Source organism: Chaetodon auriga, chromosome 24 (genome assembly GCF_051107435.1).
Source record: "Chaetodon auriga isolate fChaAug3 chromosome 24, fChaAug3.hap1, whole genome shotgun sequence".
In the NCBI taxonomy this organism is placed as follows: domain Eukaryota; kingdom Metazoa; phylum Chordata; class Actinopteri; order Chaetodontiformes; family Chaetodontidae; genus Chaetodon; species Chaetodon auriga.
The window spans coordinates 11,920,526-11,944,890 of record NC_135097.1 but is presented as its reverse complement, the minus strand read 5'-3'; the positions used below and the strand labels follow the sequence as shown (position 1 = coordinate 11,944,890).

The following is a 24,365-nucleotide window of genomic DNA, read 5'->3' as shown; positions in this document are numbered from 1 at the left end:
GTTCCCTAGAGGTTGAACCTCTTTGAGGCCAAACTTCTCACTTCTCACGGTGAAAAATCAAAGTGCCCACTTGATGGAGTTGCACCTTTGTTTTTCCTACTGAAATTCAAGGTTTCCACAGGATGAGATCTAATGACTTAAATCACCCCCTGACGTTTCCTGCAGCACCATCAGCAAGTTAACATTTTTGGTTTTAGTGACACAAAAGTGAGAACCACCGGATGGATTGAAATTTGGTTCAGATATGGATGCCCCCCTCAGGATGGAACAACTGGAACAACTGAAGTGAACCCTTAAGTTTTCCTCTAGTGCCACCAGCAGGTCAAATGTTAGCATGCTAACATGCTAAAGTGAGATTGAGAACATGGTAAACATTATGCCTGCTAAACATCAGCATGCTAGCATTATGAGCATGTTCTCTTCCTGACGTTAGCATTAAGCTCAAAGCACTGCTGTGCCCCACTCGTGCAGCCTGCTTGCATAGCACTGCACATGCTACTTGCTGCTGATTGCATTTTAATGTAAAGCACATTTTGTTTGCCTACAGTGAGATGAGCTATATAAATAAGCATTTCTCACACAGCTGTGGTGTCCTTCATCGGACCACAAAAGAGCAGGAGGGGAAGCTAAGAGAGGAGCTGGAGCGCAAGAGGACAAACAAGCAGAGCAAAAGTATCACTTAATAACAGAGATAGTTTACATTCATGGGAAATGTAACTGGAACGAGTGCAAGATCTAATCACGGTCAGGCATTTACTTTTGATTTTGTGTTCAGTTTAGTAAGCAGGCCAAGTCATTTAATCTCTCCTCTGTTTCACATAGAGTGAGATGCAAGTGTTGGAAAGAAAAGAAGGGAATGAAGGAAGACGGGGTGTAAGGGAAGGAGGAAGAGTTTGGAGTAAGTGCAGGCTGTCAGAAAAAAAGAGGAGAACTCATAACGGCCTGTTAATAAAGGGGGTTATGAAAAGTGATAAACAGGGAACAGTAGAGGTTAAAAATGGAACAAAGCGAGGGGCAGAGACACGTGGAAAAGACATTGTGGAGAAGGAGAGGACCCCCAACCACTCTCCTCTCTCGCTCTGTCTTTCTCTCTCGTAACAGCCAGAACTTTCTCTCCAACGCAAAGCCAAGGACTCACAAAGACACATTGTATAAAGACACACAAGCATATTCACTGTCTCTCCACACACTGCCCCCTCTTCACACACACACACACACATGCACGCGCGCACACACACGCATGCACAGCACACACTCTTTGCTTTTAATAAGAAAGGCCTGACTCAGTCAACAGTAGCAAAAAAAAAAAAAAAAAAAAAAAAAAACTCGATCAGATTACAGATTACTCTCGGCACGCTGGTGAGAGTTTGGCCTGAAGTGGCCGACGGTTCACTGGAGACCGGACCCATCTGTCTCCATAACACTGCACCGTTATTGTCGCTGTGTTTTGGAGAAAAGCTCTCATGTGGGCGTGTGAGCGAAGTGCTGATTACTGTTTTTCCCCAGAAGAGGCATTCACAGACAATGCAGATGGATACAGCCGAGGACTAAAGTTTACTTTTACGACCGTTCCATTCATTACAGTCCACTCTGTCCAAATGAGTTCAGCTCCAGCTGTCAAGCCTCAAAATTCTCCACATGGGGGACTGAACCCAAGATTTTCACTGTTTTACCTCGTCAGGCTCCACATGGCTGCAGTATAATCCTATATTGCCATCTAGTGGCTGCAAGGCAACACTGCCCTCCCCTCCCCGCTGCAGCGCGCTGGCTGGATTGTGCAACAGTTAGGAATGTGTGTGGGAAGCACACCTCTGCTGCAGTTGTGCTGTGTGAATATCTGTGTGTGTGCACACTGGTCAGTCACAGCAACCTGCGTGAAGTGTGAGCGTATTTGCACAAGTGAATCAAGGTAAAACAAATTTGTGTACAGTTATGCACTGCATATATGTGAAGCAAGACTTTGAAGCACAGCCTTACTTATGGGGGAAAAAAAAAGACAAATAACAAGAAACAGATTTATTATCACACACAGTGAATACAAATGACGGAGATCTAACTAAACTCGCAGCTCCCTGCTGGATAGCGAAGGAGAGACGTCTGATTCTGAGCGCACTTCCTCAAATGAAGCTCCAGGAGTCCGCGTAACCACATCAATAAATAGTAAGTGAAAGGCTGGTTTACAGTGTGCAGCCGTGTCTTTTACTGCATGTGGTGAAAATACTGTACGGTCACACGACAGAGGAGGAAGTGAGAGCGGGAGCAGGACCTCTGCTAATGTTCTGACTGTATTCATTTCCTGTCCTCTTCTGTTACTTTTATTTGAACTTTTCGCTGCTCTACATTTATTTGACAACTATATGACATTAAAAAACATGTCAGTGTCTCAGTGGGACTCCTTATTCTGTCACAGATGATTACTGCTCTTGCTCTTCTTACTCTGAATATCTGAATACTTTTTCCACCGCTGAGGGCTTTTTATCATTCAAAACCCACTTCTGAAAATAATCATGTGTGTGGAGAAGTGAAATCCATGCCTTTTGGTGCACTCCAATAAAGGTTTTTGAGGGGCTCTGAAGTTTTGCTTTGGCACAGTTACAGAAGAAGAGCGAAAAGGGGACGGTGTCAACACGGACGGCTCAGGACTACAGCATGTCAAACAGCAACACAAGTACAGCGTTAGGCCATAGAGGATCTGTGTCACGTATAGGTCTCCCACACTCCCACACCGCTTAAATCCAGGATACTCACTATGGAATCTCATAAGCTCAGCCATTTGCAAGCTCGGGCTTCTTAGTGAGATTATTTGAGCTCATGACATGACATTTTCTCACACGCCATATGCTGCTCTCATACCGTTGTCCCTCTCCCCGAGGCCACCGGTTTGAATATTACATGCTAACACTACGCTGACCTCCCTCTCCAGAGGTCTGACATGAAGCCGAAAGACCCAAATGTCACTAACGAGGCCTACAAGTCCGCTCAGCTGGTGTTATGTACATTAGTCTGTGCCATGTGTTTTTGTGTAATTGTAGCTTTGTGTGTTGTGTGACTGTTTTTATACACAGACACACCTGAATGTTTAGGTTACTCTGTGTGTGTGTGTGTGTGTGTGTGTGTGTGTGTGTGTGTGTGTGAGTGTGTATTAGTCTGTCTGTGCTTACTCAACTGTAAGTTTCAGACATGCTCACTGAATAATTCAGGTTTTTTTTATGTCTTGTTGCCATGGTTGTCTGTGAAATGGCTGCTTGGGCCGGTACCACAGACACAGACACACAGACACACACACACACACACACACACACACACACACACACACACACACACACACACACACACACACACACACACACACACTCATCCACCAATATGAGCATGTTGACAGATGTGAACACCCACATACTCACTCCAAAGGAGGGAGAGAGACAGACCCTATGAATTCACTCTCCCTCGCCTTACCTCCCCCTTCGCTTCACACTCTTATTATTATTAAAACTCTTGTTATTAACCGGCCTAGTGGGGGTGTGGGGTTCCCTGCTGTTATAACACAATGGGCAGACTGTGAAAAAATGGGACTGGTTTCCTGTTAATGGAATAACTACAGTGGTCTTATATGTGCTGGAGCTTAAGGATGAAACCTAAAATTTGAATTCCAACACTGATCCCAAACTAGCTGCTTATAATAAACCGTGTGATCTTAGAACAGAAAAACTCAATTTCACAAACATTACGTATGTTGTCATTTTTGGAGATTGTGAACTAGCTTTTCTCAAACTGTGAAATCTAGGTGTGAAATTTTTTTTCCCTGTCTGCAGTTCACACAATGCAGACGAGGTATTTTAACGGTTGTGAGGTATAGTCAAACAAGCATGCAAATGGTATTTGAAGGAGTTGGGGCCCCGGGCAAACTGGAAATTTGTGTAAATACTCTGTGAGGACAGAGTGCTGCACAACGCAATACAAGCCAAGCAGGTCTTAATGGTTTGGCTCTGGCAGGCTCATGTGATCACAATGACTAAGAGGCAATTTCAAAAGTCAAAAAGTTTGTCAAAGGTTGGGCTATTGAATATGTCTCTCAAGTCTTTTAAAGGGGGATAAGAACACGCAGACAAAAATGAAATGTCCATCTTTGATGTTTGGTATTTGATGATGCCAGCAGCTGAGCGTGTTCTCCTCGTGCCAAGTGAGCCGAGCCGTGTTAAAACGAGAGCAGCGGGCTCGAGGGGGGTCACATGTGAACGTTCAAGGAAAGAGGGGGTGGGGGGAGTGTACACGAGAGGAGAGGGGTGAAGTGGTTTTCAAAGTTGGAAAAAAAAAGACATTTGTTGGGTTTTTTTCCCCTTTTTTTCAGTCGCGCTACGTCGGATGCGCTCGAGTCAGAGAGCGCGCACGCACCTCTCGTGGGTAGAGAGAGAGAGAGAGAGAGAGAGAGAGAGAGAGAGAGAGAGAGAGAGAGAGAGAGAGAGAGACGTGTGATTTCTCTTTGTACTGAATGAGGAGCTGAGGCCGGCTCTGCTCCTGCTGCCTTCTCTTTTTATATAAGCGGAGTTTGCATGCTGTAAATAGCCCAATAAGCCGGTAACACTTTACGTTTCGCCGTGCCCGTCGGTCCCTTTTGTTTTGTGGAAGCGGTCGGTCCACTGCCAATGTCCCTTTGAGCGATTTTGGACAACAAAAGCAGCAGGTCCAAACGTTGTTTCTTCGGGGGGATTTCAAGTCACACATTTCTCAGCCGGCGATTTTTCAGTGCGGAAAAGCGAGCCAGCCGCACGTCCTCTCACCGCTTCGCCTCCTCTCCGTCGCCCCTTTCACACTTCTACACCTCCGGGGGGCGATTTTTTTCCCCCAAAACCGAGCGACCATGGCTGCTGTAACAAGCCCGGAGACGAGCCCTCAACCCCGGGTATATTTCCAGACGCCGGCCGGCACCACGGAGGAACCGGAGACACCCGTTCGGAAGCAGGGACGCGTAACCGTCAAATACGACCGTAAGGAGCTGAGGAAGAGACTGAACCTGGAGGAGTGGATCATCGACCAGCTAACGGACCTCTACGACTGTGAGGTAAAGACACTAACAATAACCGGCCTCGAAACCGATCGAACGTATTGATCAGGCGGCCCCGCTAAGTAATTGGGCTCTGTAGCCTAATAAGTCAGTTTATCAGCTCTGGAGCTCGTCTGTCCGTCTGAGCAAACTGTTGATAAAGGAACATGAACGGGCCCTTTGTCGCTGCTTTTGGCCTAGCCTCGCTTGTTCTATAGCCTGTAGTATGGGCCATATGTAAGTAGATGAGGTAATGAAGACGGAAAATGAGCAAAGAGTGTGAACGTTATCAGGAACAAAGAATCCATGCCAGGCATGCATAAGAGTCACACAAAAGCCATGTGGTTAAACTTCAGCCCCTCACTCACAGGTAGGCGAAATGTGGCTGATGAAGCTTTAGAGCCTAATCGTGACATAGACGGCCTCTGCTCTCCGCTCTGATTGGCTGAAGGTGTTTTAAAGCACACCTGTGAATTCATTTTAATCCAGTATTAATGGCTGACCGGAAACTGCCTCTTATGTCATATTCATGGCATCAAAGGCATTGTTTAAGCGCTGCTTGAGAGCTGCGTTGGGGTGTAAAAACAAGTTAGCAGCATTCGTTTTAATAGGAATAATTCAACATAGAAATGAAGAGCAAAAAGCCTTTTCATGTGTGCCTGTATCTTTGATTTGATTAGGCTGTAAGACCCTTGTTGTGAGCCCCCTCCCTCATTTCTTGTCTTCTCTAACTGCAAACTTTTAAGCAGAGCAAAATGTGGTGAGGGCAACCAACAGACACCGAGGTGATCCGGATGCGTCCGTGTGGGGGGTCCAGGCCTAAATCTTGTCAGGGGGCCTCTTATAATGAACTCCCTGTAGTAATGAGCTTGCATAAGCATCAGTGGCAGTTTAGAGTCCCTCTGCGCTATCACACATCAAACCTTTGGTCACGGTGACACACGGAGAGCCGCGCGGTTCTAATGCAGCCTGGCGGCAGCTGTGGCGTGGCTGCTGGCGTCAGTAGTTGGTAAGCTCATGTCGACTCTACTGAGCTGGCATTGACCCACATTCTATTCCTAGCGTGAGGAATACAACGACTTAACAGGTTTGGAGGATTCCTAGTAGGCAAACAGATAAAAGGACAGCCAGGCCAGGATCCTCAGAGTGACACTGTAGGAGGCGGGTTGCTGGAGGCGAAATCACGCATGCTTACACCAGGTCAGGCTGGTCCATAGAGGAAAAGCCTGACTTTTGTGCTGTAAGATCAAAACAAAAATAGCTGCCATTTTTGCTTCTTGTTCCAATTTCACAAGGCCTGTCTCGCAACTTCTCTCAACTTTCTACATATATTTATCTCCAGCCTGCAGTGAGGCGAGCAGACAGCACGAAGGGAAGGTCCGGCTTTTGCTGTAATGGTGGAGTTGTTGTCTCGTTGCAGACAGGTTGGCCATTACTGACCACTCTTCTGGGAGGTTGGCTGTTACGCCATTGCTACCTGGAAGTTCAAAATCCAAATGACATGCCGTGACTGAATGTAACCAGATGATGCCCTGTGCCCCAATTAAACATGAGTGTAAAGATAAGACATGATAAGATAAAGTTTTATTAATCAGAGCGGGGAAATTTGCAGTATGACAGCAGCAAAGGGGGATAGGGCAAAAGTGAGAGGCACCAGAATCAGAGTGTCCTGCGTGGGATGGGACATGTTCTCTATCAGGGACAATAGATAACCATTGTTTCCTCTTAACACCTCCATCAGGAGGGGGCATCCCAGCACAGAGCTGGCCTTCCTAACCAGTGAAGATGCTGCAGTAATCTCACTACTCTAATGGGTTACTTTGTAATGAGTAGGTTATGCAATGATGATACAGTCAACACACTGAAAGGTGGACTTACAGTCATTTCTGATAACGCAAAAGTACTTTAACAAGTTCCTTTTCTAAGTAGGTAGAACTGTAAATGTGACAAGTTCCCTTTCAGTGGCAGTCATCTTTTAATGTAACTAGTTGCTTTTAAAACCAACGTCACCCAACAGAGCCCATGAAATGTGCATAATAATAAAGTAACAGGGATACTAGGGAGACTCACATGCCAGCAGAGGTGATTAAATGGCCTAGAGAGGATTTTAAAATCAATGGGCTCTGATTACTTACCAATGATGAATTGGTATGTTTTGCATTAAAGTCTCACCGAGACAAAAAATTGCATGAGTTCAGGAGTAAATCTTCAGTGAATGACAGCAGGCAGTGCACACTCTCATGGATAAATATTTGTCTTTCTCAGTGTGCGATCTTTCATTCATTCACCCACCCATCATTCACTGATCCACTCAGTCTTTCGGTCGTGCATGCTTTAATGCTCTGATACCTGACTGCTTTTCACCTGAGCAAACAGGGTCACAGAGAGTCCAAAACTCCACAAACAGGTGTCACTGCGGCCGTGGTAATGATTTATCATTGTCAGATCACAGGTCCGACTCACTCAAATTAGATATTAATGTTTTATTTCACATTTTCGGACACACGGCTCTCATTCACCTCCAGTGATGATGTCTGTTTTTTGCTTCCATCCACTGTGGTTCCCCTCCTTTTCATTGTCCCCCATCCCGTCTCTGCCGAGGCTGTTAGACAACAAAGAGATTAATTTACAGTCAGCACACTGATGGAGACACACTGGGCTCATTTAGACGGGGAAATGTGGAGCACGTGCTACTAAACAGTGTAACTGGAGAGGCAGCTTTAGCCGGTCAGGGAGCAGACCGGGTACTGGGAGAATCCTGTTCACTCACAAAAGACATGGAGCATGTGGCCTTGGATTTCACTCCTTTTCTTCCTCTTGCCTCCCTTAATCCCTCATGTGCTTCCTCTTTCCCTTGTTTTCGTGCCACATCTGTCTCTTAGTTCTGACTCATATCATAATCCATGTTTTTCACCATTCATTATTTCCTATTATTCTATCTCCCTCCATTTCTCTTATTTCTTGGGTGCATATTTCCACTATTTATAAAACCGCACGGAGTTTGTTCAACAGGGAATTCATAATGAGCTATTTTGCCATTCATATAATCCCTTTAAACACGCTACAAGCAGTCAGCCAGTCATTTCTGCCAGCCAGCTTGTCAGATATTCATCCAGCCACTTAGTCAGGCTATCAGTCAGAGCTGCTATGGCTAATAGCGAGGAGCCGAGCCTTAGTGCGATTCCATGGCAACAAGGCTTTTTAAATGTTTATGTTGGTTAACCATGCAGTGGAAAAAAAAAGGCTTGTGTCCATTTAGTAAAAGAAAGCTGAGTAAAATTCCATCATTTCCCCAAAGCTCCCGTTTTCATTATTTTCTATCAGCGCCGGGTTATAATTAGAGCCATTCAGTTGTTATATTAAGAGGGATTTAGCGAGTAGCCGCAGTTCATGTTAATGTGGCATTTGCTTTGCTGAAGAAATGCTCCCTGGTTTTGTTAGCAGAGCAGAGCTAAAAGTAACAGACACGTATCTGAAAGAGTTAGCTGAAAGTAATGGAGGGGCTAAGAGGAATGGTTAGAATTGATAGCTGTTGGATAAATGGTGAAATGGCTCAAAACGATGGGTGAATGGTTGAAATAGCTAAAAGCAATGGAAATACTGAGCTTCTGCCACTTGTAGGATGAATGCAAACTTGACCAAACTAACCTAAACACAGACGGTCCAATTGTATGAAAAATGACTGTAACATCATCATTATAGTGTTAAATATCATCCATCTTCAACACATTTGGAACATGACGGGTGGTGTCTGTCAACTGGCTGCTTGAGCTCCTCTGATAGGGCGGTGGGGGTACATCTGAAGACCAAAAAATGGTTGGGAACCACAGTAACAGAGCCTCCAAATCCCACAATTCCCAACTATCTCACAGTTTATATATGAAACCCAACTGTAAACCGGGTTAGTGTAAAAACATAAACACTACACTGGCAGGAAATGTTGGGATTTAAGGGGGTTATTGGGCACATAATGAAATCAGGGAGTTTTTCTTCGAGGATAAGTTGTGTACACTTTGTTATTGAGCCTCCTCTCTATTACTGGTTTGAATGTAAGGTAAGTGAGTTTGAGCTAACTCTAGGGAAAAGGAAAGTGGGGGTTATGCTCTCATAAAGTTCCCAACTCCACTTCTAGTAAAAATGATCAAATTTCACTCCAGCCCTTGGTATCATTTCCATGGTAACTGTGCTCTTAAATGCTATTTGCCAAGCAAAGACTCATTTTCTCCCAGTTTGCTGCTATTCTGCTCGCTTTACACTGAGTAGTAGCTACGTAGTTAACAGTGGAGCGAGTGGGCGGACCAGTCCTAAAACTCCAGGGTCCTACGTGGCCACACAGATATACACACACACACATAAACACAGATGGGAATATGGGCGAGAACAGAGGCAGGATTGGTGAGCAGGAATGCAATAAACGGGGGAAGAGAAGGGAAAAAAAAAAGCTAGAGGGGATGGCAAGAGGAGAGGGAAAAAGCAGTAGGAGTAGACCAGGATGTCAGAGCGGGTTTTCTCACGTGTCCACTGCTGTTTCTAGCTACACACACTTAACGGAGAACACAGCAAATAATGTTATAGCAGTGACGAAAGCGAACTTTTTTAACTGCAGTCGATCAGCCTCTGAAAACATCACACCGTGACTTCTGACAGCTGAATACATTTTTCTCACATAAACCCAAAGCAATGAACAGCACAGTGGAAGAAGCCTGTAAATGGATTATTCCTTAAAGATGTTTCCTCATTTTCACTCTGTTGTGGTCTCTAACAGCGGACAGTTTTAGAAGTGATGGTTACAGCCAGGCTAATAAAAACTCTGCATGCTTCCTGGTGGTGTATGTCTGCAGAATGTGGACACACACATGCACAAAAAACACATACGTAGAAGGTGCAGCATTTGCTTAAACCTTACACTTAAAGGTCTGAATACCAATCAGTATTACCCTGTTTCTCTCAGTGTGCGTAAGAGGGTGACTACAAAGACTGGTTGTTACACAGCGGGAGTGAAAGACTCCAGTGTGTCTTTGTAAACACCCCCCCCCCCCCCCTCACACACACACACACACACATTCGCACAGAGGCATGCATCGTGTTAATAGGTTACATGTGGGTCTACATGTTGAAGACACAGATCTTTTTCCTGTCGGACGTGGGGTGAGTCAGCATGCACTGTAGCCTGACCTGCTGAATGACCACGTGGACACGTTTTAGGACGCAGGGGGGGGAACAAATCAACCAAGTCAAGAGAGGAGGAAGACCACCACGAATATTGCGAGCGAGGGAGACTTAAGCGTGTGTTTTGGGTGGTGCGTGAGTGAGATCGGAAGGAAGTTAAGAACACCGAGCGAGGGAAGGCAGGGATGGAGGGAAAGAGAGAGAGAATGAGGGATGTGAGTCATTCGGGGGAATGTTTATGCATGTTGTTACAGGAAGTGTGTAAGAAAAAATAGACAAACACAGCACATTGGAAAACAGATTAAGTTAACTTTCCCTCAAAAGCACCACATGCAATCAATGCACGCACCTGTAGAGTCACACAAACACACTCTCACGTGTCCTTCTTGGTTTCACCATCTATCATGCATAATTGATGCTGATATGTAAGCATGCAGGACTGGAAACAACAATCTAGCAGCCAGGTAGACACATTGTGAATATCTTAAAGGTACCCTGAGGAGTCTTTGACCGCTGGTAGCACTATGGAGCGCTGCTAAGAAGAGCGGCCTCCTGTTTGTTTGCATCTTGTGGACATGTAGTTGAACAGTGTACGTGGGCACGTGTGTCCACATCCATGCATCTTGCATACTTTCCTGATTCTTTCGCTGTTCTGTGCTTGTCACAATCCTCGGCATGTGCTGTCAACACGTCAGCCAGCGTAGCCTGTACATACTGATTGTGTGACACCTCTCCGGCGTGTCGAACCCTTCCGTGTTATGTTTCAGTACTAGCTAAGCCTGATGAGCTTGTCATTCCATCCTCTGTTACGCGGGGTTGGGCTGGCAGCCAAGTGTAAAAGTTTTAAACGGTACCATTTTCCCTTAACGATTGCAACTCAAGCAGGGCGCGCTCATAGCTCGATTACGAAACTCTGCGGCTTGCAAGAAAGCTAACAGCAGGCAGTAACTCGTTTGATGAGATGAGAGGGTTTACAAAGTTGGAAGTCTGTTGTCCATTCAATCTTCCCGCTGAACAGTCGTGTATATCACATGTGTGCACATTTAATATGCACCCTGTAAATAGACAAGCTGTTAATATCTTATGCTCCCATAAACGTAATGACTGCGATGCATTTAAGTACCCCTGTGCTTCCCCGCTCATTACTTTGACTGGTCTACAATGTATCATACAGTTTGTGTGCTCCTTACTGAGCTTTTTTTAATTAGTGCATTTTAAGATGCTACATATGCTTTTGATAGCCGCTGTTGTGTGAAAGCTCTAGCACCCCTGAGGAGGCTTTTTAAAGTGAGCATGGACATAATAGTGAGGCAGTTTGGTACACAGGCCAGTGTTATTACCATATGTGACTCCAGGGTGCTGTTGCTGTAATAGTGCTTTCAAATGAGAGATGAACATGAGGTTATGATGTTGCGCGTGTCTCAGCCTCCATGTTGAAACCATATTTAAACAGCAGACAAAGCCACTGTCCCAATATTTAATATTTGCGGCTTGAGTTGGCAAGAGCAGGCGTTCATCTTTCTTTCGTTACGTAAGTCGTTATCATCACAGAGTCTCTTTGTACGTAATGCCAACTGCCGGCAGGTTGAGCGAGGTAACACAGATCCACTCAGGAGTGTATTCTAATCCCAGGAGGTGCATTAGAGGAGATGCCAGTTGAGCTGCACTGAAGCATATGCCAGTATGTGGCTTTATCCACTGCCTCTGAGTGTGTTTCTTATACTTTTTGCGCCCCAATAACAGACTGAACAGGCACCGTGTGCACAATGTCTTCCCTGTTAATGCATTTATTTAGAGAGGCTGATGGATGATGTCAAACTTGATGCGATTTTTAATATTAAGTAGCTTTCAGCAGGTACTAATAGATGAGCGGTCAGACTGCGATCAGAGCTGTGGCGCTCTGTTGGCATCGCCTGTGACCTCGTGACCTGCTCTGAGTCTCAAGCAGACAAACAGCCGCTGATAAAGCGTTTGCCAGGTTAGAGTAGTGCCATGTTGGCTTCACATATCCTCCATGATGTCACCTAAGCTTTCATGGTATCACAGTGTAGAAGAAATGACACGGCAGGATTCTGGTACGGTTATGAAAACGGCTCTGGTTAAAATGGCTTTGGGAAGAAATGGATGGATGAAAAATGTGTGGACAGATGGACAGACAGCTGGTACGCAGATAGACGATGACAGACAAAGGGCTGAGTTACAAATCTCTTCTGTCATTTATTAAGCGTCTCATTTTTACATTTTTTATACTATAGGCGTGTTCCATGTGTGATCTTTGCGATCCGGGTTTATTGCTACAATTCGTATTTAGCCACTGAGCAGGAAGGAACAACTGACCATATTTGGGCAGAGTCAGAGTGTCAGAACTTAGTACTAGCTACTGATTCATCAGGAAGCCTCTCTCATTCTTCCTCTTGCTCACTCACTCACTCACACTCTCATGATGTTGGAATTAAGGGCATTGAATGAACAAATCAACACCAGTGGTCACTCGTTCACCTCCTGAGTGAAATACTGGCAGTGGTCAGCTTGAATTCCCATCTGCTGCGATGGATTCCAATGGTTGACAAGTGTTAAAAGTAGGACAAAAGTGGCCAAGACGTCCACAGAAACTTCCTCTCTAATCAAACAAATCAGTTTGTGAATCATTAATGAGTGATCACGCTGGGACAGACATAACCACTGTCTGTCCATAACCTCCCTATGCGCCGGGAATACAAATTAAACTTCAAGTGGCTTTTTCATTGTCTCATATTAACACTGACAAGCATCACTCAGAAAAAGGGTCTTAGGTTTACTGTTTCATGTGTTTCCTGTCTGCTTTTGCTTCTTTATGGTAATCTGATGGAATCTCCCACATTGTGCTTTTTTTTATCCTCTGATTGACTGAATATGGAATTTAACCAAAGCATTCATTTATTGGAGAAGTCAGAGGTCGTGTTGATGATTGATCTGCATCAAAGACTTAAAATGTTCTCTAATCCCTTTTGAAATCCAGACGGATTACATGTCAGTAACGGCGGGTAAAAGCATTAAAAGGCTCGACAAATAAACATCGGCGTTTCTCAGGCGAAGCGGGTGAAAATTAGGAGAGAAAAAATATCAAAGTGGACCCTGGATGACCTTGTCGGACCGCCAAAGTCCACTCCTGTCTAAAACTGCCAGAATAAAGGAATAAGTCATTCATTAAATGGCAAATGAACAAATGAATGCTGGGCCCTTTGGCTGTGTTAATAGTACTTGCCAAGAGTGACATAATGATAATCTGCAGTAATCCTTGTTTGTATGCATTCTTATTTTAATCTGCGCGTAATCTCTTCTTTCAGTCCAATTGTAGTGGTAATGACTCCTCTGGCTCGTAGTAGAGATGTGTGTGTTCGTGTATGTGTGTGTGTGTGCGTGTGCGTGGTCTTCCTCGCTTCTTTCTTTGTTTGAGTTTTTCATTTTTACTGCTCCCATGATAATTAGAAACTGATGGAAGAAAACAAAAAATCAATTTGTGAGAACACCACAGGCTACTTTTTCCAGTGTTCCCAAGCTGCATGTGCACATGCATACACGCACGCACGCACGCACACACGCATCGATAGCGGTCTTTGTGGAGGGTTATGATCTCCTCCTCAGATCTGCCCCCTGTTCTCTGCTGCAGAAATGACTGGAGATGAGGTGGAGAGTGGAGGGCGAAAGTGGGCACTTGAGATACTGTCCGGTTCACATATTTCAAATGGATGCATGGGAGATTTTGTAATTAGAGTGGGCCGAAGAGAGAGATGGATTTCCTTTTTGTGTGTGTGTGTGTGTGTGTGTGTATGAGGGAGAGGTTGAAGCTGAATCCATCCAGGTCTTTTATTTGCAAATCATTAAAAGCTGCATGGAAATTGGAAGCAAAGTTTAAAAGTGAGCGGCCACAGGCCTTCTGTTACTTCCCAGCTTCCAGCTTCAGCTGACTGACATACTCTGTGTGTTATTACTGTGTTTGCCTGTACCAAGCCCACAAAAATGCATTGCAATTGATTTGATTGTTACAACATTCCACGACTTTGCTGAAATGGGCCTCAGTTTCTTTGGTGTTTTTATTGTTTTGATCACTGTTTGGTGCTAACCACTTATTCCTGTGCTGCACTTCCCTTAGATCACCCGTCGGGCAAACAAATAGTACTATTACACTGTGTTAAACAGTAACAAATGGACAATATTTGCAGATTTTTGCATTAGATTTTACTTCACAGTCGGATGAAGGCAGCTACTGAAAAGTGAGTGAAACTGTCAGCAGCAGCTGTGGCAAACTGTTGCCCTCTTGTAGTAATTAGCCGGTGCAACACAGCGGCAGGGCTCCAGCCCTGGCAGCGCCGTACGGTTGCCAGTACAAGTCTTCCGCAGGCTGGTTGTGACCCTGAGGGACCAGCAGAGCGTTATACCCCAGAGAGGCTTCAGCACAGACATTTCCAGTCAACACACAGAAACTACTGAACCATTCAGTCAGGCCAAACAAGCTGATGTGGGAATCATTCAACCATGCTGTGAGCAGCTATGAGTATGGACAGCTTTTGGGGGGTCAAGGTTGGGTGACATTCTACATTTTAACTCTCCGGATAGATTTTTTTTAGCAGTATTTGTGTGTGTTCTGGGGCAACTGGGTCAATAGATGTCTATCAGTAGCTCTAGGTTCAGCTATCCATTGCCAGATATCATTTTACTCTATATTAGCATGTACTAAAGCTATATATTTCTGTTATTGTTACATAATTATGGTGTAAGAACAGCCAAACTACTGTGCTGGTTCATAGTGATTATAATTATAGTGATGAATGTTTCCTGTCATCATGTGAAGATACATTCTGTGTACTTGGAGTCTGTTTGGTTTGGCTCTCTCATGCAAAGTCTGAAGCAACCCACACAGCACAATACCCACATCACTACCACCAGACTCCGGAGGCTCTGGTTCCTTTTACTTAACGTGACAGAGCCGTTTGCACTTCATCTGCAGTGAGATAGCAGAAAGGCCGACAGGGCTGCAGTGGAAACTGTATGGAGCCTGTGCGATAAATGAGGGGTGCATGTTGTTTTAAGAGGGTTTTTTATAGAATGGCAACATATAGGAGCTTCCACAGGGGTGCATGCACAAATAAATCTGTCCTGTTAGTTTCATCAATTGGAAGAAAGAATATTTAAATCATTACTGCAAGCTGCACAGCAAGGTGTGAGGAAGGAAGAAAATATGGCTGACAAAACAGTGACATTCTATTTTGTAGTGGCTCTCCTGGCTGTAAGCTGGCCGTGAAGCGGTCAGCTCAGTTCAACTGATTTGCTGGCGGCTCTTTCTCTCTGTTTTTCATATGATTCAAAACAGGACATCATATTCTTCCTGAGAGGAAGCACATCCAACTGATTAGATGCGTAATAGAGATGAAGATCAACCGTACACACAAATGAAAGGTGCACAGTAACACACACACACAAGATGCTACATGCACACTCCAGACTGGATTAAGTGCATTGCATTGTATTGATTATGGATTGTTGTGGTTTATGGTTGTGTGTGTGTGTGTGTGTGTGTGTGTGTGTGTGTGTGTGTGAGAGAGAGAGACAGAGAGAGAGAGAGAGAGAGAGGCCACATATTCATTACTGCAGCCAGTCACCACTTAGATTAATTGTGCTCACACACACACACAAACACCAGTATTGCTAATGTCACTGTCAACTCTGCCCTCTTAAAGCGTCTGTCTTAACACACACACACTTATTTTTCTCAAACAAGCACTCAGCCTCGCCACTTCCCACAGATCTCGTTCGACCTCTCCTCCCCCCGCTATCTCCCAAGGTCACGTGCCCAGACAGGAAGTAGCTGCGTGCTCTGCTCTTTTAACCCATTCACTGCATAAGAGAGGAATAAGCGAACAGACCTTTTTTTTTTAAAAAAAAGCCTTATTTGACTCTTTTTGACCCAAACATATGTGAGGAAGAAAAGGAGGAAGAGGGAAGCTAACAGTGTGTATTATTGAAAGGCCTGCAGATTCCTGATAAGCACTCGTGTGAGACAGGGGGAGATAGAAAGAAGATGGAAAGCAGCAGGCGATGACTGACACAATGCATCCCTAATCCCTCCACCCATGTTGACCCCTCTGTGACTCCCTCTCCCTTAGCTTCTCTCTCTCTCTCGCGCTGTCTCACAAGTGGTATTTCATGCCCGCAGCAAGGTGGCCCAAACTCAATGAGCTGCCCTATTACAGACGTGCCGAGGGTGATTTATACGAGAGCAGCACAGAGTGGTAATGGCGACCAGAGAGGGAGGGCATCAAAGGAGACATAGAGATAAAGAGACGGAGCATGACAGGAAGCACGTTCGAGGACAGTATTTTTCCATTGCTTCTATGCTGACCTCCCCCTCTGTGTGTGTGTTAATCAGATGACCGTAGACTAAATTACCAGATCAGTCACAAGGGTGCCATGAATTATCACCTCAAGATGGCTCTCAGGCAACTTTTCAGCTTTCAACTTCTAAGATGTTTTTGTTATTTTGACAGACAGGTGTTCATCTGCATGCCCATGCACAAGAATTACCTGCACAGCATAGCCTTCACCTTCCTCTCTTCCTTGAATTCATCATTTTCTACGAAACTAGAACTTCTGAGTTCTGGGAAGGACATCTAGTGGGTCACACAATGCTCTCCATGGTTTAATCCCATGATTGGTGTTTGGCTCAACACCTGCTTTATTGCATATATTTTACAGCTCAATCAATCATTGCTTATCGAATAAACAAGCCTGCACATGCATACGTGCGAATTGGCAGGTGTGTTTATCACCTCATCCGTGAGTCGTTGTGAGCTGGAGTTACCTTGAACGCTCCTTCTCTGTGAATCTTTGCAGAAGCATGTTTCACCACTATCCTGAACTTGAGCAATGCAGGAATATACTGTGTATTTTCTTTGTGGCTGAAATAAGAGCATTAAGTATTGCAGAAAATCCACCCAGATGCTTTGTTTTCAGACATTTAACCTTTAGCTGTTGAATGATGGCGTAATACCAGCACCCTTCTTGCTCTGGTGTTAGCGATGTGGAGCTGCAAAACTAATTTGTGGACACTTTGTTCTCTCAGCCGGGAGAACCAAAACACACTAACAGTCAAACAATCTCAGCTATGCCTGTGCTTACATTGCCTGTGTGTGCGTAACTTGTCAGTGTCATTGCTCACACATATTTTATACCTGTGTCAACCAGCCAAGCATAATAGTTTTAATGGGGCACACGCATATAAACACACACTCAGTAATCCAAACAGACATAGACAGAGTGAGTAAAAACGCTCTCCGGCTTGGCCTGCCCCCAACACACGAGTCCCCGCACAGAGAGGAGTGAACAGGGAAGGCTCAAAGTGGAGCGGTGTAAAATCTGTTGCGTCTAACGTGCAGATCACATGTCCGCCTCCCCTCTCCATCTGTACTTCCACGTCGATTCGACGAGAAGGGAAAGAACTGAAGCGAGGGAGCAAGTGATGTATGAAGTCGTCTGGTTTATTCAGTCAAAACAAGCACACACACACGGAAATTGGGAGTGAATGGCGACATTGTTTAGTGCCACGCGGCCTACTTTTCCTACTTCTTCCTCTTCCTCTATCCTGCCTGCTCCAGCCATCACTTCCCTCTGTCTCCCAACTTCCTTCTCCTCCCCCCTCCTCTTTCCCCCTGCACGTTAACCCAGCCAAAACATTGTTTTTGTAGCGAAACGGGCGATCGGCCATCCTGACGTCTGACTATTTTTATCCTGGTTTGTTACTGAGGAAAGTAAAAGAGGCCATTTATCACCATCATCCAGCGTTTGGTGAACCTAAGGCTCTCTGTTATTCTTTACATATGAATTCCTGTCCTCTACATGGTCTTTCTGTAACCCGCACGTTTACATACTAGATGCTATCACAGGAACCAGTTATGAAGTGAGTTATCACTGCTGTGTAATCCTTGTAGGTGGCCTCTGTGACCTACTTCCACATGCAGCTTCCCTCCTGGCTTATATCCATCTTATTACAGTTAATGTGCCAACGCATACATGGTTCTATTAGTATCTGACGGGTGGTTCTTGAAGAGCTCTCTGATTTGATGCTCAAATCGCTCTTTTTATTATCTGCGTTGTTCATCTTCGAATTGAATTTTGTGCACCTCAGCCTTTTCTAGCAGCATGTTGGATGTTTTAATCAGATCTGAGGTCAGTTGGAGAACTGTGAAATCAAGTCAGTCTAACATAAAAACTACTGACACAAGTATGTTTTTTTTTTTTCAATGTACTCTCTGACCAAACTTCCCTGGAGAAACCCCGACTTTGCTTCATTGCTCTCGCTCATCACTTCCCTTTGCAGAGATATTTACAGTAGCCATGATAGGCCTTTCTGTTGCAATGTGAGGCCACTGACCTACTTGTGTGTGTGTGTCTGTGTGTAGCTTATGTTTTCCAGTGAGGGAGCTGCATCAGGCATTTGATCTGTCCAATCCTGCAGCCGCTACACAGTACCCTGTGAGAGGAACAGTACTATGACCTGCATACACGCACACACACACACACACACGCGCACACACTGTCACATTTGATTCTGCTCTGTTCTGCAGCCTCCAGACAGACAGTGCGTCTGTCTGTTGCTCTCGCCCTCCCCGTCTCAGCCTCATCGTGGTGGTGGTGTGTGAATCATACTCACGATCTTGTCGGGAAGAGTATAATTGAATTTAAAGACCGCAATAAAATGGCTCTATATGCCAGTGTACAGTATCGGCTTGTGTATTGGGCGATGCTGGTGGTTCAGACGCACTTAAGTCTTGTGATTCCAGCTCAACTGAAAATGATGCTTTTGTTAAAACATCACTTGCGGTCAGCGTGCATGATAGCCTACAAACGGATGAGAAACTAGCTGGCTATCCAAACAGGGCAATGAAGGTCGAAGCTGAGATCCTGTTGGAGCAATGGCATTTCCAGTGAGCTGACTGGTCAGCGGTTGGGCTGTTGACTGGTTTTGATCTGTTTCCCTATCTATTCCTGGCACATGTGTGACTGCAAATTGCACAGTCAAACTTCTTTAAATGCATCTAATACGCCGTACGCTCCTTGCTTTACTGTATCAAACACCCAAACTGCAGATGTGTTTCAGAAATGAGTCCCGGGTCAGAAGAACCACATTAGTCTGTCTGTGTATTGTTCCACACAGCACTGCTTTGCTTACAATCCTGCAGTGTGTACTAATACCTTGAAGCTACTTTTCAGTGTATATCACATCTGCAGCCAGCAGTAAAAACCCCCTCCAGACTCCAGACTGGTTCAGTAAGTCAGTCTGGAGGAGTGTTTGGGAAATCCTCCCTCGTGATTCCCTGCTTTCTTTGTGTCTCCTCTCTGAGGCCTGTCTTCCGGCCTTGTTCAACATCCCTCCCTCCCCTCGCCTCTCTCTTTCTCTTTTCTCTCCCCCCTTCGGTCTGCTCCACTCAGCTGCTCCCTCTTCTCGATATGCTCCTTAACCTCTTACCTTCCTTCCTCTGGGCGTTCCCTTCCCCCCTCGCAGATTTAACACTTTGTCTCTCAAATCAAAGTAAAATGGAGGCGAGTGTGCGTTGCTCACTCTTTTCAGATACATTTAACAGCCATTTAATAGTGCATTACATTTACCTTGTGAGTATGCCAAAGACACAAGTTAATAGAAGAAATTAAAGGGTTACAAAGTTAGGAAGAACGTAGAATATAGAAATCCTGAGCGGTATTACTTTTATCCTGAGAAAAAATACATTCTGGCTTATTTTTCTTTCACTTGTTTCCTTTGTCTTCTTGTCTTTCTCGTGGTTTCCGTCTTAGCTTTCTTTGCTGCATGTAGTGGCACATGGAGCCCACATGTTGTGCAGATCAGGCTTTGTGTCAGACTTCACAGCCTGTATATGTGTGTGAGAGTGTGTGTGTAAATAACAGACAGCTTCAATATGTCTGCTGTGTCAGCGTGTGTGTCTGAGAGCACGAACACCTTTGAGTCCATTTTGTGGAGCTTTAATTTGGAAATTTGGTAAGAGGCTTTTGTGAATGTGTGTGTGTGTGCGTTTGTACTTTTTGTCCCTCTTCTGCTTCAATGTCTTATTCTCAACTTTTGTGTGTGTGTGTGTCAGTATTTTGGCACATTTTTGTCTGCGTTGCTGCTTACAGCATGTCTGCTTGTCATCTTGTTTGTGTGTGTGTGTGTGTGTGTGCGTGTGTGTGTACTCTGCTGACAGTAACTCTGTCTGTCTGTCACCTCCAGTCTCTATCTCGCACACACAGGCTGTCCTACTCAGAATTAAACCCTCATACCCCGCCCCTTACACACACACACACACACACACACACACACACACACACACACACACACTTCATCCAGCTCAGACTTATTATTAATGCCCATTTTATAATTCTTTAATCCATGTGTGTGCGAGGTGTGTGGAACAGAAAGGGTGTGTATGTGTGATGTTGAAGACTCTTCACTACCATCAGTTAATGTGACACACAAAAGTGCACACACAGCATGCTGTGCCTGTCTGTCTGTCCATGCATTTGTGTGTGTGTGTGTGTGTGTGTGTGTGTGTGTGTGTGATGGGGTAGGGGGCAGTTGGGCAGGTGCAGAGACAGCTGGTGTGGGCAACTCTAACCGAGGGGGAGGACGAGAGCGAGAGAGAGATTCCTAGAGAATGACATGAATATAGGGTAGCAATTGAGCAGCGAAAGAGGGGGAAACGAGTGTTTGCACGAGAGCGCGTGTGTGTTGTTGCCAGTGGTGAGCCGCTTTGATAGCACACACTGAGCTAGTGTGTCTGAGTGAGACAGATGGAGAAACGGAGAAAGAGAGCGAGCCCACGAAGCCGCTTCTTACAGCGCGACAGATTCAAATGAAAAAAGAACTGATTGGCTTAAGGGAGAAGGCGTGGCGAGGAAGAGGAAGAAAGAGACAAAGACGAACTTACAGTGAACTCAGTTATCGCAGTTATTTATTTGATAAGGCGCATATATGAGCTAGAGGCAAGTGTGCTCTTAAACTTCACATTAGAGATCAGCTTATCAGCATCAGGCAGTAAAAGAACTGCTCTGCTGAAATTAAAGTGCATAAGTGGGTATTTACTGCAGCATTTCTGTTATTAAAGGTGAATTATGAGCCAATTTTGAATGGGAATAGTTAATGCTCCTGTATAGGTTTAAAAATCAGAGCAGATTTTACCCTTTCGAGATTTACAACAGCGCGTTTTCACTTAAGGCAACAGCATGACTTTCAGTGGTTAACATGCAAGCTTTCAATAATGCACTTGTTGTGGATATGACCTGGTTTTACAGCAATAGTTTGACATTTCAGGGAAATATGCTTATTTGCTCTCTAGGTCAGAGTCAGAGGAGAAGATCAGTACCTCTTGTGTCTGATCAAGCCTCATCCAGCAGCCAGTTCGCTCAGCACAAAGACTGGAAAAAATGGCAAAAACTGCCTACCAGCATCTCTGAAGCTCACTGAATAACTTATGTCTCATTTGTTTAATTTGTACATATTTCACAGAGAGACGTCACAGTGGTGTTGATCTGCTCATCGAACTGCAGGCAAGAGAGCGAATAACTATCCTTGTAATCACGTCATATGCTGAAATTTGACATCGATTTCTCTACAAACCTACTTTTTGATAAACGGACGCATTTCAGTTCCTGATATGGGTGGTATCAACGATGAAGTTACAGGAATTTACAGCAGTTTTGTCCTGTTTCAATGCTTCAGTTGTGGACATCTCATTGAGTGTGGGTTTCAGATTCGCTTCAAGTGGAGCTGCGGCGCTTGAAGCTTGTTTCCAACACACAGAACAAGTCTTTTCACCAACTGTGTGCATAGAAATCTACATTTAAGTAAACATGTTCTTTTTCTGTTTTCCATCTTTGAAAATCCGATTTGAAAATATCTGTATTCTACCCTGGCTCTTTGTCTCTACTGTCTTTTCTCAGTCAGGTACAACACGTGGGGTAATGGAGGGGCACCGCCCTCTAGTGTTCAGACATGGTCATTCATCACTCACTGTACCACGTCATGCACAGAGACAGAAATTCTCCCTGCTGGTCTATTTGCGGACAACCACATACCATAAACACAGGGCCTAAGAATAGAAAGTATGAGGGTTTCTTTCCATGTGTCCATGAACAGAGATTCACTAATGTGTGCGTGTGCGTGCGCTTACAGTGAGCCATCACCCTCAGATTGTCATGAGCAGTGTTACCCCACCACCTTTTTTAAGGAAGTTAGGAATCGCGTGTCTTAATGTGCTCTCCTCTCTTTTCCTCTTGTCGCGTGTGTTGTAGGAGGAGGCCATCCCAGAGCTGGAGATAGACGTGGACGAGCTGCTGGATATGCCCAGTGACGTCGAGCGGGCGGCCAGGGTCAAGGTAGGACACAGATATAGACTTAGAGCATGCAGACAAAGGACATGTGGATGTATAAGACAAACTATATGCTCAGACTGTCCTTCATTGTTTTGCAGGACTTACTGGTCGACTGTTTTAAACCCACTGAAGTAAGTTTCCTTCTTTCTTCCATCCCTCCACCCTCCAACACTTTACCCCCATACTGAAGCACTGTGGATTTTTTGTTTCTGAATCCCCCTCGTGTGCTTCGTCCCTCCTGTCTCCCCGTAGGACTTCATCTCAGAGCTGCTTGACAAGATCCGAGGGATGCAGAAGCTCTCCACGCCTCAGAAGAAATGATGGCGTCCCTCCTCCTCCTCTTCCCCCGCCACCTCAGCCCTCACCTCTCGTCTTCCTGCCGCGCTTTCCATCCTTTTATTTTGATGTCAGTTTTCCTCCATTGAAGATCTTCATTGAAATCCTGTAACTGCACCTTGTTTCCTCTTCTTTCTTTCCATCTCTTTTGCTCTTGGTGCCTGGATCCAGCCCCATAAATCGCTTTTATTTTTCCTTTTTTGTGACCTTGCCTTGTTGTTTGCCAGACTTCCTTCTTAAAAATGATCAGCAAAGAAGGAAAAGTAACAAACACATAATATCCAGGCCGAAACCACAGCAACAACAGGCGATTCATTGGTCTTAATCCAGGCACGCTTCCCTCTCCTTTTCACTCCTTCACCCTTTGTTCGGCTTCACTCCTCTTCCTCATCTAACTCTTCCTCCTCCCACCCTTGCTCACACCACCCTCCATCTGTCTGAGGAGGAAGCGAAGAGGAGCTGAGATGAGACGAGCCCCATAATTACCGAGAGCGGAGCGGCCGAGAGTGGGAAGAGGAACAAGAGAGAGAGTCTGCGACGGCCAAGAACGGAGTAGAAGGAGGAAGCAGCCAATCAGCTTGAAGCAGGGCCTAATCATTGCTTATGTCTCTACCAATGAGATTCCTTATTTTGTTATTGTAAGGGGTATAAACCTGTAAGTGATCCAGCTCCCCACCATGACTCTCTTGATATTTTCTAGTTCATTCTGAGGGCACGGAAATATTCACTTGACTTTAGTTTTTTAAACTTTTTTCGGGGGGGTCCATACAGTCTTTTCAGATCATATCCCCCCTGTAATCAGAGGCATTTGCTACAGTGGTGCATTTAAAGACTGTCGTTTTTTTTTTGTGTGTGTGTGTATCTCTTGAGAAATCTGCACTATGTCATTTGGGAAGAAAATCTGACCTTCTGACCACAAAGAATAATGTATGATGTGTCTTTAGTCCAACAGAGAGGAGAATTTGATCCCTGGAAACGGTGGAACCTTAAAAAAAGTCACTGGTTGGCTGTGGTGGTCATTCGGTCCGACTCATTTTAGACTAAAAGTCTTCCCTTAAGGCTAGGGTAGAAGTAGGTTCTCTTAGGTCGGGTGTGCAGGAATAGAAATTCTTGAAAAAAGAAAAAAGAAAAAAAAAAAGAGCTAAGTATGTGTTTCCTTTCCTCAAATGTGTGGTGCAGTCGTAAGAGGGGCTCTTTAGAAGCCACTGCTGTCCAGCCTGCGCACACACGTGTACGTCTGTGTGTTGCTAAATGCTACGTGCGTATGTTGCTACATAATGTACAGCAACATTCATAATAGGAGTGTTTCTCTGGCCTGTATATTCTGCTGTTCTGTATGACAAATTAGATTTTTAGTATAGGACTGGTTCCTGTTTTGGATTTTTGGGGTTTTTTTTCTGGATGCATTTTGTCACACACA

General features: G+C 44.9%; 1 protein-coding gene across 1 annotated transcript; it reads left to right on the top strand.

Annotated features, from left to right (window-relative positions):
• The first annotated feature begins 4,471 nt into the window (after nucleotides 1–4,471).
• ppp1r14bb (protein phosphatase 1, regulatory (inhibitor) subunit 14Bb) lies at nucleotides 4,472–24,120 on the top strand. Its single transcript, XM_076725282.1, has 4 exons — nucleotides 4,472–5,059; nucleotides 22,529–22,612; nucleotides 22,708–22,740; nucleotides 22,862–24,120. The coding sequence occupies exons 1-4, from the start codon at nucleotides 4,859–4,861 to the stop codon at nucleotides 22,928–22,930; spliced, it is 387 nt and encodes a 128-aa protein (XP_076581397.1). The 5' UTR covers nucleotides 4,472–4,858; the 3' UTR covers nucleotides 22,931–24,120.
• The last annotated feature ends 245 nt before the right edge of the window (nucleotides 24,121–24,365 follow it).